The sequence below is a fragment of the Oxyura jamaicensis genome, chromosome 1, assembly GCF_011077185.1.
Source record: "Oxyura jamaicensis isolate SHBP4307 breed ruddy duck chromosome 1, BPBGC_Ojam_1.0, whole genome shotgun sequence".
NCBI lineage: Eukaryota > Metazoa > Chordata > Aves > Anseriformes > Anatidae > Oxyura > Oxyura jamaicensis.
Genome location: NC_048893.1, coordinates 96,185,415 through 96,198,984, shown reverse-complemented (window position 1 = coordinate 96,198,984; position 13,570 = coordinate 96,185,415). Strand labels below are relative to the sequence as shown.

At 42.7% G+C, this 13,570-nt stretch overlaps 1 protein-coding gene across 11 annotated transcripts in view; it reads right to left on the bottom strand.

The window, feature by feature from the left end:
* VGLL3 (vestigial like family member 3) overlaps positions 1 to 13,570 on the bottom strand; it is a 93,458-nt gene that overhangs the window by 27,597 nt on the left and 52,291 nt on the right. For 8 of the 11 annotated variants that reach the window (XM_035315317.1, XM_035315325.1, XM_035315320.1 and 5 more), the window contains 3 exons: positions 12,266 to 13,539; positions 11,670 to 11,830; positions 9,485 to 9,611 (listed from right to left, as the gene is read on the bottom strand). In XM_035315317.1, the coding sequence (XP_035171208.1) occupies positions 9,485 to 9,559 (75 nt within the window). In that variant the 5' untranslated portion in view covers positions 9,560 to 9,611; positions 11,670 to 11,830; positions 12,266 to 13,539. Of the gene's footprint in view, positions 1 to 29; positions 261 to 9,484; positions 9,612 to 11,669; positions 11,831 to 12,265; positions 13,540 to 13,570 lie in introns of those variants that run through there. The other 3 variants (XM_035315319.1, XM_035315316.1, XM_035315314.1) reach the window with 3 other exon arrangements.

Sequence of the window (13,570 nt, the reverse complement as noted above, 5' to 3'; positions counted from 1 at the left end):
CCCCTCCATCACCCAACCCCACCGCTCACCTGCGGGCAGCCCGCCGCTGCTCCGGGCAGATAGCGGGGCGCCCCGCACGCCGCCGGGGGGGCGGGCTGCTGCATGGCCACGTCCGAGCAGCTCATGGCCGCGGCCGCGGCCGCCCCGCGCCGCCACCGCCTTCTTCCCCCTCCTCCTCCTCCTCCTCCTCCTCTTCTTCCTCCTCCTCCGCGCAGGGCGGCCGCGGCGGGGCGCCGCGCAGCGCCGGCTGCCAGCGCATCTTCGGCGCCCGCTGCGCTCCGCGTCCGCACTTATAGCGCGGCGGCTCCGCGGAGCGGCCGCGGGGGGGCGGGGGAAGGAGGCCGCGCCCTCCGCCCCCCCTCCCCCCCCCCCCTTTTTCCCCCCCCCCCCCCCCGCCCCCGATACAGCTCCGCGGGCGCGGAAGCACCTGCGCATCCTCTACACCCCCCGCCCCTGAAACCTGGCGCTGCACGGAGGGTGGGTGGCAATTAGTAACTGATGAATAGATGTTCATTACTACTTTGTTATTAATAATTACTTTTTTTTTTTTTTTGGGGGGGGGGGGGGGGGGGAAGAGGGTGCAGGTCCCTTTCCCTTCTCATTGCACAATGGGTGCAGGGAGCATCTCCCTGTCTAATTTATCTCCCTTGACCCCCAGATGCACGGGAAGCATGGCCAAGCTGCAGAAGAGGGGACTGTCCCCTGGTCAAGTCACCTGCATGGGCCACACATCACTTTCCAAGGGATTTGCAGCACTGCCTGGAAGTTTGTCCAGGAGGAAGGAGGAACCCACTTGCCCCATTAGCTGGCAGTTTGCACACATCTTTAACTGCTCAAAAGGTCTCTCCTCACTTCCCACTTCCGGTTCACAAACTTAAAAAAAAAAAATAAAATAGAAGAATCACATAACTGCACTGCTTGACTTAAAAAATATGTGGCAAACCAGGATCTGGCTGTAGTGGCTCTAATCCTACTCAAATACGTTCGTGGCCTACCCCTGCACGCATTCTTGCCTGTGAGCTGCCCCACACTTGAAGGCTTTTGATACCATTCCTCACATGGAAACAAGTCAGCATATGGCTCGGTAGCATTATTCCAGTTTATAAGCCTGGGCACAACCACACTTGCTTGCTCTTTTCTTCTTCTTTGGCCTAAAATTAATTATTTCAAATTTCTTAAAAAAAAAAAAAAATCCTTTGAAGTTTGCCTATACTTAATAGTTTCCAAAATTGAAGCCTTCAATCAAATATTCTAAATTTATACCTTCTTTCTCTCTGTATATATACACACACAAACACACATGCATCTCCTCTGCCAGAACAGTGAGATGAATACACGAGGTTAAAATAGCTCTGTCTGACCCCAGTAGGATTCCCTGTTTATAGAAAGCATTTCTCTGAAGCATTCAACTGCAATACTTTGAAAAAAAAAAAAAGATTCAATTTCCTGCAGGCACATTTATTTTTTTTTTGGTATACACGTCTTAAGGTAGCTATATACCCCTTTAATAAAGCCCTGGTAATTTGTTCACGATAGTTGTTGCATTTTGTATATCTGCCTAAATGGAGTCAATCTCTACATCAACCTTTGCAGCCAGTCAGAAGTGTCAATGCGTGGCTAGCATGCATACAAAGTGCACTTTGCTGTGCTGTGTGTATGGGCTTCTGAATGGCTTCTTTGGGGAAACAGAAAATCCCAGAGACGATTGCTACCACTGATCTCCAGTCAGCCTGGGCACTGTTACTTCCAGAAATCTTTTCCCCTCGTTTCCTATTGCCACAAGGTGACCGTGACAGCAAAGCAGGCAGGTGCAGGAGGCTGGTGCCAGGAACAGCTCCCAGAGGCACCCACACTCAGGTGCTCCTGCAGCCGCTCCATCTCCTGGCTTCCATGCTCAAGTGCTGGGCATAATCCTGCCCAGCAGAGCTGCTTGGGGCAGGGAATGGTCTTCCTGGTCTAGGGGAGATGTCGTTTAGCTCCATCCCTGGCTGAGGGAAAACCCTTTCAGGCACAGTGGTTAGAAGGCCTGATGCTACTTTACCAAAAAATAAAAAGTGGAACAAAACAACACGCTTGTACACTTAATGCACAGTAACAGAAGGCTACAAAATCATGAGCAGGAGCAAGCTCTTTTCATACTGATTGATTGTTTTGTGGAGAAAATCCAGTACTGGTCCTTAAAGCAGAACCAGGCCAAAATAGAAATTTGTCATTTACTGTGCCAACACAATGTGTTGAGGTGGGAGTACGTTAGTGATCGCTTTACACCCAAGTACACGAGGAGTTTGCAAGAGGCTTACAGATAGGCTGACATTCAGAGCGCTGTTTCCCACAGGATGCCAAAAATGCTCAGATATTCAATTAGTGTGCATTCCTCATTATTTCAGATCCTGCTGCAATTCCTATCGGATGCCTTCAGGCACGACACAGTGGCACGATACATCATGTCAAGAAGCAGAACGGGACCATTACTAGGCAGATGTTTGACATGATACATCGTGTCAGTCAGCTAGTGGCACTAAGCCATGGTCGAAAATGATTTTGACACGACACAGTGTGTCAGTGCTGTAGCACAAAAACTAATGTGTTCCAAAAATAGGGACAAATTCACCTCTGGCATAAGCAGAAGCAACTGCAGTGACTTCATTAGATTTGCATCTGCTTATGTCAACAGTGAATCTGGCCCGTAATCTGGAATTTATAGAAAACAGTGGTAAGTGGCTGCATTTTCAGATATTTATTATGTTGCTTTCTGCCTCCGAGCATTCAAGCATCATGAGGCAGTTGGGGTAGAACTGCCACCTTTCTCAACTCTTTCCCCTCCACCCCATGAGAAAGCATCAAGTTTCTGTTTTTAGCAGTATAACAGTGCTCTGGGGTATACAGAGGGTCACTTTACAGAGGCATGGGCAGTTACGAATTTGCGGATTTCACAAGGAATTAAAAAAATAAATTAATTAAATTAAAAAGAGACACTCTGCTTTCTGCTTCCGTATTATTTCACAACAGTGACGTCAAGCACTAGGAGCCCAAAGACTATAGCAAACCATAAAATTGCAATGATAATCAGGGTGATGGTAAAACAATTTCATGAAAGAACAGCCGAGGTGAAATGTAAGATCTGGCAAGATTCATCTATATGTATATATATTAAAAAAATATAAATATGTGTCTTTATATATGAAGACACTGTAATTTATTGGTGTCCTCTTTCACTGCTTGGGAGCAAAAAGCACAGCTTGCTGATACATCACACTGACAAAAGGAGAGGAGGGGAACAGACCAAGTTATGACTGGCACAATATCACCTTTACAGAAGAGCAACACTCCAGCTACCTGCTCTGATCTGTTTCTTTAACAAGGAATATTACTTTAAGTACAGCTAATTGGTTAAGTGCATTTGCCTTCGCTGCGTATTCTAGTTTCTTAAATCCATCAGACGACATTACATCTTAGACCAGCTGAAATTCAGCAATGCTGAGGGCAACTCTAGGAAATAGAGACCAGAAAATCCTGATGGAAAACCAGGTAAGCACCACAGCCAGATGTGGCTAGGTACATTAGCTCTATGGGTTATAATATCAAGGAAGCATGGTTTGCCAGCTGTGCTATAATTCTGACAGAAAGGAACAGTGCAAAGATGTGGTAGAAGTGGCAGTTTGCACAGGCTCAGCGAGAACTCATGTGTTTGGGTGTTTTGAGTTGACCTTTCCCTGTTGGAGTTGTGGGTGCTCACCACTTCCACCGCTCAGAAAATTTAGAGGTCTGAATACATGCTAGAAAACTGTTGCAAGCATTTCAAAACCTTTGAACAACAGCAACAGAAAGTAAAGGTCCTCCCCCTCCCTTTTCACCACTACACAACCATTTCCTTTTTTTTTTTTTTTTTTTTTTTTTAAAGGGGATAAGAAATTCTACAGAGATTAAAATAAACAAGTCTTCTCCTTCATTTCCCCCCTTCCTCGTTTTACCCTCTGCTGGCATCCTATAAGTATTTAAATCATCTTAAACCACACCCTAGCTAGCTGTGGCTAGCAGTTACAGGCAAAGCCCCTTGGCTTTGCTGTTACTGTCCACTCAACAGTCAAAAATGCGGGGTGTTCTGTTTTTCCTAAATGAAGAGCCCAGCTCTGAAGATACACACTATATCCTGAGAAAATAAACACCAGGTGCTATCTATGCCTTGTATGTAAAGGAACAGAAAGGGTGAAAATTATGTTCGCCACAACAAGCTAGAAATTCTCTGATAAGATGGCAAAAAAAAAAAAAAAAAGAAAAAAAAAAAGATTTTGATGGAGCAGCAGTTTTGCAGACAATTCGATTTTGACAAACATCCTCTAAAGCAAATTAGGTTTCTCATGGAGCTTGCCACACACATTTCTGGTTTCACACCAGTTTACACGATGACGGGTAGCCCCACTGGGGAGTTTACTTTGACCTAAGGACTCAAGGGCTCCTAGGCATGTTCCTGTAAAGCTGAAGTATCGTCATCACCATGACCCACACTTCCAGCTGACACAGTGCAAGTCCCAGAAGTGCAATAGGCACCAGAGAGCTCTACAAGTACTCGGCTGAGCTCAGGCTCTCCCTGGTCCCCAGGGAAGATGCATGAGGTCGGGGCAGGCAGACACTCCATTTCATTCCTGAAAAGGCAGAATGGAAATATGCTGAGACTGTCCCAAGCATCTGGGGAGGGAGAACAGAAGTATAAGAGTTATTTCATTTTCCCAGGACAAAGTTTCTCTCTTATACATATTTATAGTTATCCAATTTAGGAAAAAAAAAAAAAAAAGGAAATTGAAGTGTTTTTGTTTGTTTGTTTTGGGGGGTGGGGGTGGGGATAGTAGTATTCTGTTCATTCAATGTCATTTTCATTCATATATCACCTTAGGAGTACAGGAGGCTTAATGTTTCCCTTACAAATATAGCAATTATACACTCACCACCGAGGTTTTGTCCTCTCTGGAACTGGAGGCAGCAGCTCATGTGCAGCAAGTATGCTACCCTGGGATTTAGGATCACTTGATTCAAAGGGCAACAAAATACAGCAAGCTACTGGCCAAAGTTATGATCATCAGATAAACAGCAACCTCTCTGTGTGATGCAAGGATCTGGACACCTCTCTAGTCATCTCCTTCATATTTTGTAATAAAAGGAAAGCTGCAGTGCCAATTAGAGCAAAAGTCTATCTTACTTTAAGAACAGCTTTCACATCTCATGTCTGTAATCTTCAGCAATAGATCAAGGACTGTTATTCATTTTAATGCCTAAATGCATTATATTTATTCTTCTTATAATATTTTCTGTTACCACAGAAAATGTCTGGCTTCCAAAGAAAGAGAGGGAATTGTGTCAACAGCCCAAATTCTTCCTTGAAATGCGAACTTTTTCAATGGCTTTAATGGAAGATATGCACTGGAATCCCAGGGTGCAATCTGTCACTAAAATCCCCCATCTACATTGGAATTTTTCGCCATGTCTTTTTCATAATGCATTATTAAACATGTTTCCATCTCAGCAGTTGAATTTGGGGGCCCTGTTGCATCTGTGAGGAAAGTGCAAGGAAGCTGGGCAGTAACTGTAAAAGAGAAGGAGAAAGTGGATAAAGTGGCTTGAAACTTTCAGATGCCAGCTGATACCTTTCACTTTCAGCCTCCTCACAACAACAACAAGCAGCACACTGAGGTCTTCCTTCCAGCTAGTGCAATAGCAGCAGCTGGCGCAATAGCAGCAGCTGAACTAGTTCAGGGCAGCTTCAATGCTGTTCCCAGACATCCTGAAGGGTGTTTTGATGCCTACCTGGCCATGGATTGAGCACAGACTTGCTCCCTGCTCCCACTGCCAAACCCTGGGGCTGCAGCAAAAGCGGTGAATATGGAGAACCTGGCAATGAAACCCAGCAGCTCCTAATGTCCAAAACCCTGGGACAACAGGGTTTTATTATTCTGTGGGCTGGAGACTGGACCTGTTCATGAACACTGACACTTCGCTCTGAAATGTCTCCTGTTGTCTACTGACACTTCGCTCTGAAATGTCTCCTGTTGTCTTCAGCATAGCCACCCACAGAATACAACAGTGGTCCTCCTGTCATTGGTACAACACCTGTAACTGCTGAATAGCACAGCTGCATTTCTGATAAATCAGCCAGAATACAATACATAATGCTTGTCAATTTTATGCAGCTGGGGGCAAGCTTGCAATGTCTGGCCTAACATGAAACCCACAGTAAGCCATTAGCTCAGCAGGACATTTAGAACAAATCTGGACCAGCAAAGTGAATATGCAGCAGAGTACATTTGCATCAGCTAACTCCCAAGGTTTTGATCCAGTCCAACAAGCCCTAAGGTAGGGCTAAGGCTTTTAATGACACTTTACTGAAATTACTATCAAAAGAAACCATCCCATCTTCCTCACTTGCCTTCACATCCACTCATGTCAGCACAGATAGAGGCACATGTAATTTTAATAGGACAGGTCCAAGCTAGGACTAACACTATTTTAATTGAGATTAATTATTGGTATGAAGAAAAAAAAAAAAAAAAAAGTAATCTTAAAATCTGACTTTTCCACATCCAGATAATGCCTGGATTTTCTACAGCCACCCCTGCTGGCACAGCTAGTGCTTCTGACCCCACCTCTACCTTGTGTTCTGATACCACAATCTGCAGGAGACCAGAAATGATTTTACATAGCTGTTTCACCATCAGACCACTATCACTATTGTACAGTTTTGCCACCAGATGTTGCAAATCCATCTTTCCCAGGTAGGCTGTGTTAGATAACTCTGTCATGAAACAGAGTAATTGCAATACTGCAACCAGTTGAGCTGCATTCACTTTACTTCCTCCTCCTACCCCCACTTGATATTAGTGGTTTCTGTAACAATTCATCTAGAACCACTCTTTATGATTTATTGGATGTGATTAGTGACTATAGGAGCACTTGATGAACACTCCTGATTGCAGAAACATGGAAATGCAAATCCTTTCTTTGGCTTAAATGACAGAAAACACTTACTAAGAGAGATGCTGCCATGTTTTTAATACCAAGCACCACTTCTCAACTCTAAATATGTACATTAAATGCAAGTGAAAAGTCGTTTTGTTCCTGTAACACACAATTTCATAAACGCCTATAACAATTGCTTGTTGTGTTTTTTTACTCCTTTTGTTGAGTGTATATTAATAATGTAATTTGCTATGCTAGATTACTCTAATAATCAAGACTGTCAGCATTTTCCAGTTTCTTTTCATATTGCTCATGATCTCATTATCATAGGCTTTTCATGAGCTTTTCGTCGCTCATCAAAAGAACATGTGCAAATGGTGAAGGAAATGGCTAGAAAAAATACTTGTAGAGCATTACCAGTCTCTTGGTGAATAAAATGCAAGTATTAATAACACTTAAATGGCTGTTCTCTGTTGTCTATGGCATCATTACTTTTCCCTGCTCTCAGAGTAATTTGTATTAGTAGGAAAGCAAGTAGTCAAACCATAGCACTTATGCATAAAAATACTTTCTATACATTTCATTATACAACATATTAATTCACTAATTTCCACAATGGCTATGTGAGCTATATATAGTTGGATACATAGAAGCTGTGGACTTAATCAGCTCAAGCTCATGGTCAGAATTTTTGCCATCCAGGCATGAGCTTAAGTCCTGCAGCTAGTTTAGTCTCCTTTATGAAACAAGATTAATTACTATGTCTATTCCTTATTCCACAGGCATCTCTGTCCTATAGGATGTAACTGCCCTAATGAAAAATATGTCTTAAAGCAAGCAAAACCATCATCCTGAAACTGCCTGAAAAAAAAGCCGTCTATGGAGGAAGTATACTGCTCTCAGTGATGATTCTTCACTATTCAGAGAGCCAGAGGATGGGGAAAAGAGTAAAATGGCTTTTGCTTCCTCCCAAGCTAAAGTAATCTACTGAATAGGGATAATATTCCCAGAGACAGCAATAAGAGAGCTGATTAAGCTTCACCACCCACCATCTACCCCTTTTCCCCACAATGGGATTTTCTTACCTTATTCCTATACACATACATACATTAACATCTAGAAAATTTTCTGTGCTTCTGCCATAAAAGTACATACAACTTATGATAGAATAGTTCAGTTCACAGGGATCTTCAAAGATCAAGCCCAACTTCCTGACCACTTCAGGGCTAACCAAGAGTTAAAGTATGTTATTGAGGGCATTATCCAACTGCATCTTGAATGCTGGCAGGCATGGGGCACCAACAACCTCACTAGGAAGCCTGCTCCAATGCTTGACTACCCTCATGGAAAATAATTGTTCCCAATGCCCAGTCTGATCCTCCCCAGGCCCAGCTTTGTGCCATTCTCCTGTGTCCTGTCATTGGCTACTGGGGAGCAGAGACCAGCACCTCCCTCTTTGCCTCCTCTCCTCAGGAACCTGAGGAGAGCAGTGAGGTCGCCTCTCAGCCTTCTCTTCTCCAGACCAGACAGCCAGGGTGTCCTACGCCTCTCCTCACAGCACGTGCACTCCAGCCCTTTTACCAGCCCTGATGCCGTCCTCTGGATGCTTTCCACTACCTTAACATCCTTTTAACATTGTGGAGACCAGAAATGCACACAATATTCAAAGTGAGGCTGCACCAGTACTAAATATAGCAGGAGAATCACCTCTTTTGACTGGCTGGCTCTACTGTGTTTAATGCATCCCAAAAGGTGGTTCACCCTCTTGGCTGCCAGGACACACTGCTGGCTCATATTGAGCCTCCTGTTGATTTAAAAAAAAAAAAAAAAAAAAAAAAAAAATGGAACTAGCATTGAGCACTGGGGAACACCTGATGTATTTCAGTTTTTTGGAGGAGATCAGTCTGGCTTGCCAGGACTTTGTATTTTATTTGATTTATGCCAGCTTTCCTTAAAATATTAGATATCTTCCTCTAAATTCATCTGTCTTATTCCAAAGTGAGAGAGAGTTGTTGCCTCTGGGAAGATACATTAGAGGCAGAAAAATTGCCTGGGCTAAGGACACAAGCAGAGCACTATGAATAAACAACTTAAATCTCTGTGTCTATCAGTACCACAGTTCCCATGAGCACCATCAGTTTCGGTGAGGCCTTTTTTTTTTTTTTTTTTTTTTTTTTTTTTTACCTAAAGCTTGCAGTAGTGAATTAGAGAGGCAGGAAGTAGTTAACAAAATTAATATTAAGCCAGAGCACTCAATTAGTACACAGCAGTTTATTTCAGAGGTATCTTTACAGTTTCAGTACAGCATACTGGAGCATCTCTGAAGAAACAGACTTAAAGCCTTTAATTTTGAGAAGTACTAATTGCATTCCAAATGAGAGAAGGTTACACCACTAGAGCATGAGCCACGTTCATTTACTACAAATAGCTTATTCTTTACAGGCCTTCCACAGAGGTACTGAATACCAACTGTTGTGATTGCTGTTGTCCTCGCATCCCAGCCTGAACAGAGAAGCAGCAAAGAGAAGTCACTCACCTGTTCTTGCACTTCTTTCAGAGAAACCCCAGGAAGAACCTTCAGTGGGATACACAGGCAGCAACGGTGAAACATTTCCTCTCCTAGGCCACAGAGAGCAACAACATTCCTCCCTGGCAGCACCTGCCTTGGAAGGAGAATAAAAGGCTGTTTGTCTCCTCTGTCCTTAGCCCTAACCTCTGGGGTCCAAGCTTGCTGCCATAACTCCAAGTCAGAGGTGGTGAAGTCCTTTCACTCAGACCAAAGGCAACTATTCCACCAATGGCATCTGATTATTCCCAATCAGGGAACACTTAATAAGCAGCAGCATCTGAGAAAGGAAGGTTGCAGACCCCTAATTAAGCAGCCACTGACATATCACTTTGCAAACTAAACATCCAACTGGGATGCTCGATCTAGCACATATGGTTTGTAAACAAATGAACAGAGCACTCCACAGAGCAGCTCTACACACTGCTACAATGAAATATGCTGAAGGCATACCGCAGAGGCTCCCTTTGCCCTTGTAACAAATGATCTAATGATTCTCAGGAGGAGGAAATGAGGCTGATTTGTAGCTCTCTTCAAGAGGTTAACACAGTTAAGTAAGACTTCTTAATTGCCTGCTCTTTATTATTTAATGCATAAGAAGGTTAAAAAAAAAATCCTTAGGGCCAGATCCCAAAAAGGTATTTAGGTACCTAAGCAGGCAGCTAGGCAGAATTTAGCTGCAATTACAAACAGTGATATTAAAAACCTCTGCTCAGCTGCTGCCTAACTCTGAAGGCTCTTAAACCTAAGTGGGTACCTATTTCAATTTTAAAGTTCTCCAGGTGCCTAGCATTCAGCTTCTGCGAGTGCCAAGGAACATTTTATTCCTGATGTGCCTAAGGTGGCTCATGACAGTTCAGTGCTAAGCCAGCCAGCAGGAGTTCCAGCAGCTTTCTTCCCTGAGAGGTTTTAGCCATGAGGAACATTTGTCCGGTGCATAGGAGCATCTGAAAGCCTACCTGCATCTCTTGAATGGGTTATAAATAAAGTCAGCCTAATTACAAATAATAAAGTGGCAAGCAAGCAGGTCTGCTCAAAGGCATGTCACAGGCTCAGGAGTTGCATGAGGGGAAGCAATGCAGCCGAGAGGCAGTCCTAATGCTCTTGAAAACACTTGGAGCTGCAAATTATGAAGAACAAATGAGCCACAGAACCCATCCATAGCAAAGCAAGAAGCATGCTTTTTAAATCCCTGTATCTTCTCCCTTCAGACCGAAGAATGAAAATGAATCCTTTAAATGGGTGGGACCCAGGTCAGGCTAATGGTGCCATCTCATCAGCTGTGGTTTCTGAAGGCACGGCAGCAGCCCCTGTGGCATTGCCCCATTCGGAGTCCTGCCAGGAACAAGGACAGGAGTCCACTCTACTCGCACATCCCTTCAGTGGTTTTATATGCAGTTCATTTGAAAAATCTTGTTTTTCCAAAGAATAGCATTTGCGCCATGCAATTTAGATACCACCATTTTGAAGAAGTTAGTTGTTTTGTTTTGCTGCATATAATCTTATTTGCTTTGATATCTGTTTGAGAGGGATGGGGCTCTTTCAGAAGAGTGTTTGGGACTGAGCTGTGTTCTTTGTACAATATCTAATAAGCTTTATTGCCATATTTCATTGCTGTGAATTCAGGTAGTGCACTAATAGAACAATGAGATAGACCCTTGAGTGGGTAAATACGGAATCAGAAGAAAAAAGGGCTTATGTAAGAGCCTATAAAAGCAAGACAGTTTAGAAATCAGGCAGCTGCTCCATTCCCGATTCCCTCCATTGTGTCTCAGTATGGACAGACATCAGACCGCCAGATCTCTTACATGCCTTGTTGCATTTTATAAAGTATGGGCATAACAGAGAAAATTGTAAACACAAAATGGATCTGTTAACATGGATTTGTTAACTTTTCTGTTTGTCTTCTGACACTTTAGATTGCTTCATGGGACACTGCACTCCTGGGAGACTTGATTACTTTTAAAATTAATGCCATTTAGGAAAAAAAAAAAAGTCCCATAATCTTACTGCAATATTTACAAAGGTAACTGTTCTTTTCTCAGAATATTCAACCTTGGTCAAGACATTTCCTTTGTTCTGAATAGCATCTATACAGCAAAATAATAACAAAATAGGTCTTAAGGGCCAAGAGTACTTTTGTTCTATGCTTTACTTTCTGTCAGTGCCTGGAGATGACTCCAGGACATTGGGAAGATTGCTTAATGCTCCATACTGAAAATGAGTTGGAAACAAAGCCTCTTTGGCATGAGGATTCTGCCCCTCCAGAATGAGGGTAGAGCTCCCTGAGCTCTAGAGCAAAGGTGCCACAAGTCTCTGCAGAAGACAAAACTTTCTGCAGATAAAAATGCAAAAATTTCAAATTTCAATATTTCTTCTGTCAGATGTAAGGAATTGCTTTCTCTGAGACACACAGTGATGTGTATAGCTAGTCTAGTAACCAGACCAACTCTTTCCATTCACACCTGAACCTCTCTGAAGAGAAAGTAAATATTATCATGCACATTTGGAAGGTTTTAAACATGTTTATATGCAACAAATAGAATTGGTGTTATATGAATACTAGTATTAATAACAAAAACTAACATCCATCATGTTCAAAAGAGAATAACACTGTTACACTCATCCATACTGTATGTGTCCCCTAGAAAAAGAAAAAAAAAAAGTGAATTTTGAATTTAAATTAGCCAAATCAGAAAGTTAAGCCATTGCATATTGTTAAGCAACAACATACACCAACATGTCACTTACCATTTGTCTCATTACTTATTATGCTTGTGAGTTGCCCAGATAACAACTTGAGTAGGGTTTCATTGACTGTCTTTGTCCAAAGCAGTCTTTAAAGGGTGTTAGAATTAAAATTTGTTCAGAACATGAGCAATTTTCAGACAGAATTGCTGAGCTGGTAAACCTGAAGTTTCTTCCTCCAAGGATTCTATTTCAATGGGACTTCTTTGCTGTAAGAAGCATTCAAAACTTACCAACAGAAAATGTCTTGTCAAACTGCAAACATAAGTTTTTAAATAAATTAATGGTCAGGGGAAAGCTGCCATACTCATTATGCAAGGCACTAGCAGCAACACAGCCCAATGGGCAATTAATTAGCCTGATACGGGTACATGAAGGAGAAAAAGAGCAGGCACAGCAGGTCATTCAGCGCTCAGTGGCCATCAAAGCAAGACCTGCAGCCACATTCCAGTTGATCTGTGGTCATGGCCTTTCTGTTAAATCACTGAAGTAGACAAGATGAGTTAGGAGGGTTGATCAGTGTGTTGGCTGTGATCCAGATACTTGGATTCATCAGTTATCCATGTACTCCAGCAGTAAGGGTAAAGAGGCTCCATGGCTACAGCAATGCTACCTTTCCATGTTGGCATGAGCGGATGTGAAATGCAGCAGCATAGCCATTTCTGGCAGGACATCCTTTTGGCTTGATGCTGGAAAAAGCTTTACTTTTGATTAATTTTGATACGATGGTCTCAAAATCACATAATATTTTCAAAAGGGTTTTGCAATATGTTTCCTCTTCTCTGATCAATGTTTACTTCCACAGTCAAGGATGATGAGGACTTGGGATAGTCTTAACTATTCTTTATAAATAAATTTGATATGAAAATGTTTGTTAATTATGGTAATTAAAGTTTCTACCTCTGTATGTCACAGGGTTCCTATTTTTAAACACAGTTTGGGTACACTCTGCCTATTAGATATGCCAGTTGTACATCTCCTAGGCAGCAAGATCTAGTGCACACAAGCAAGAGGATTTGTTTAAGTCTCCCAGGAGTTTTCATGGTGTAATGTCTGCTGAAGGAAACAGAGAGGGGTAGCAGAACTGTGTCTTTAATTCATTTATACGGGTCTTATCTCTCAGGCAATGATCAATCATTCTTCTCCAAAATTTCTCCTTTTTCTCTGGGGACTAAGTTTATCAGCTGGGAACAAATTTATCAGCTGGGGGCCAGCCAAAGTCCGGATTTTGAACATGAAGGAAAAGCCACCAGCATCATCAGAATGTAGGTATGAACCTGAAAGAAAAATGATAGTATATCTCTGTCA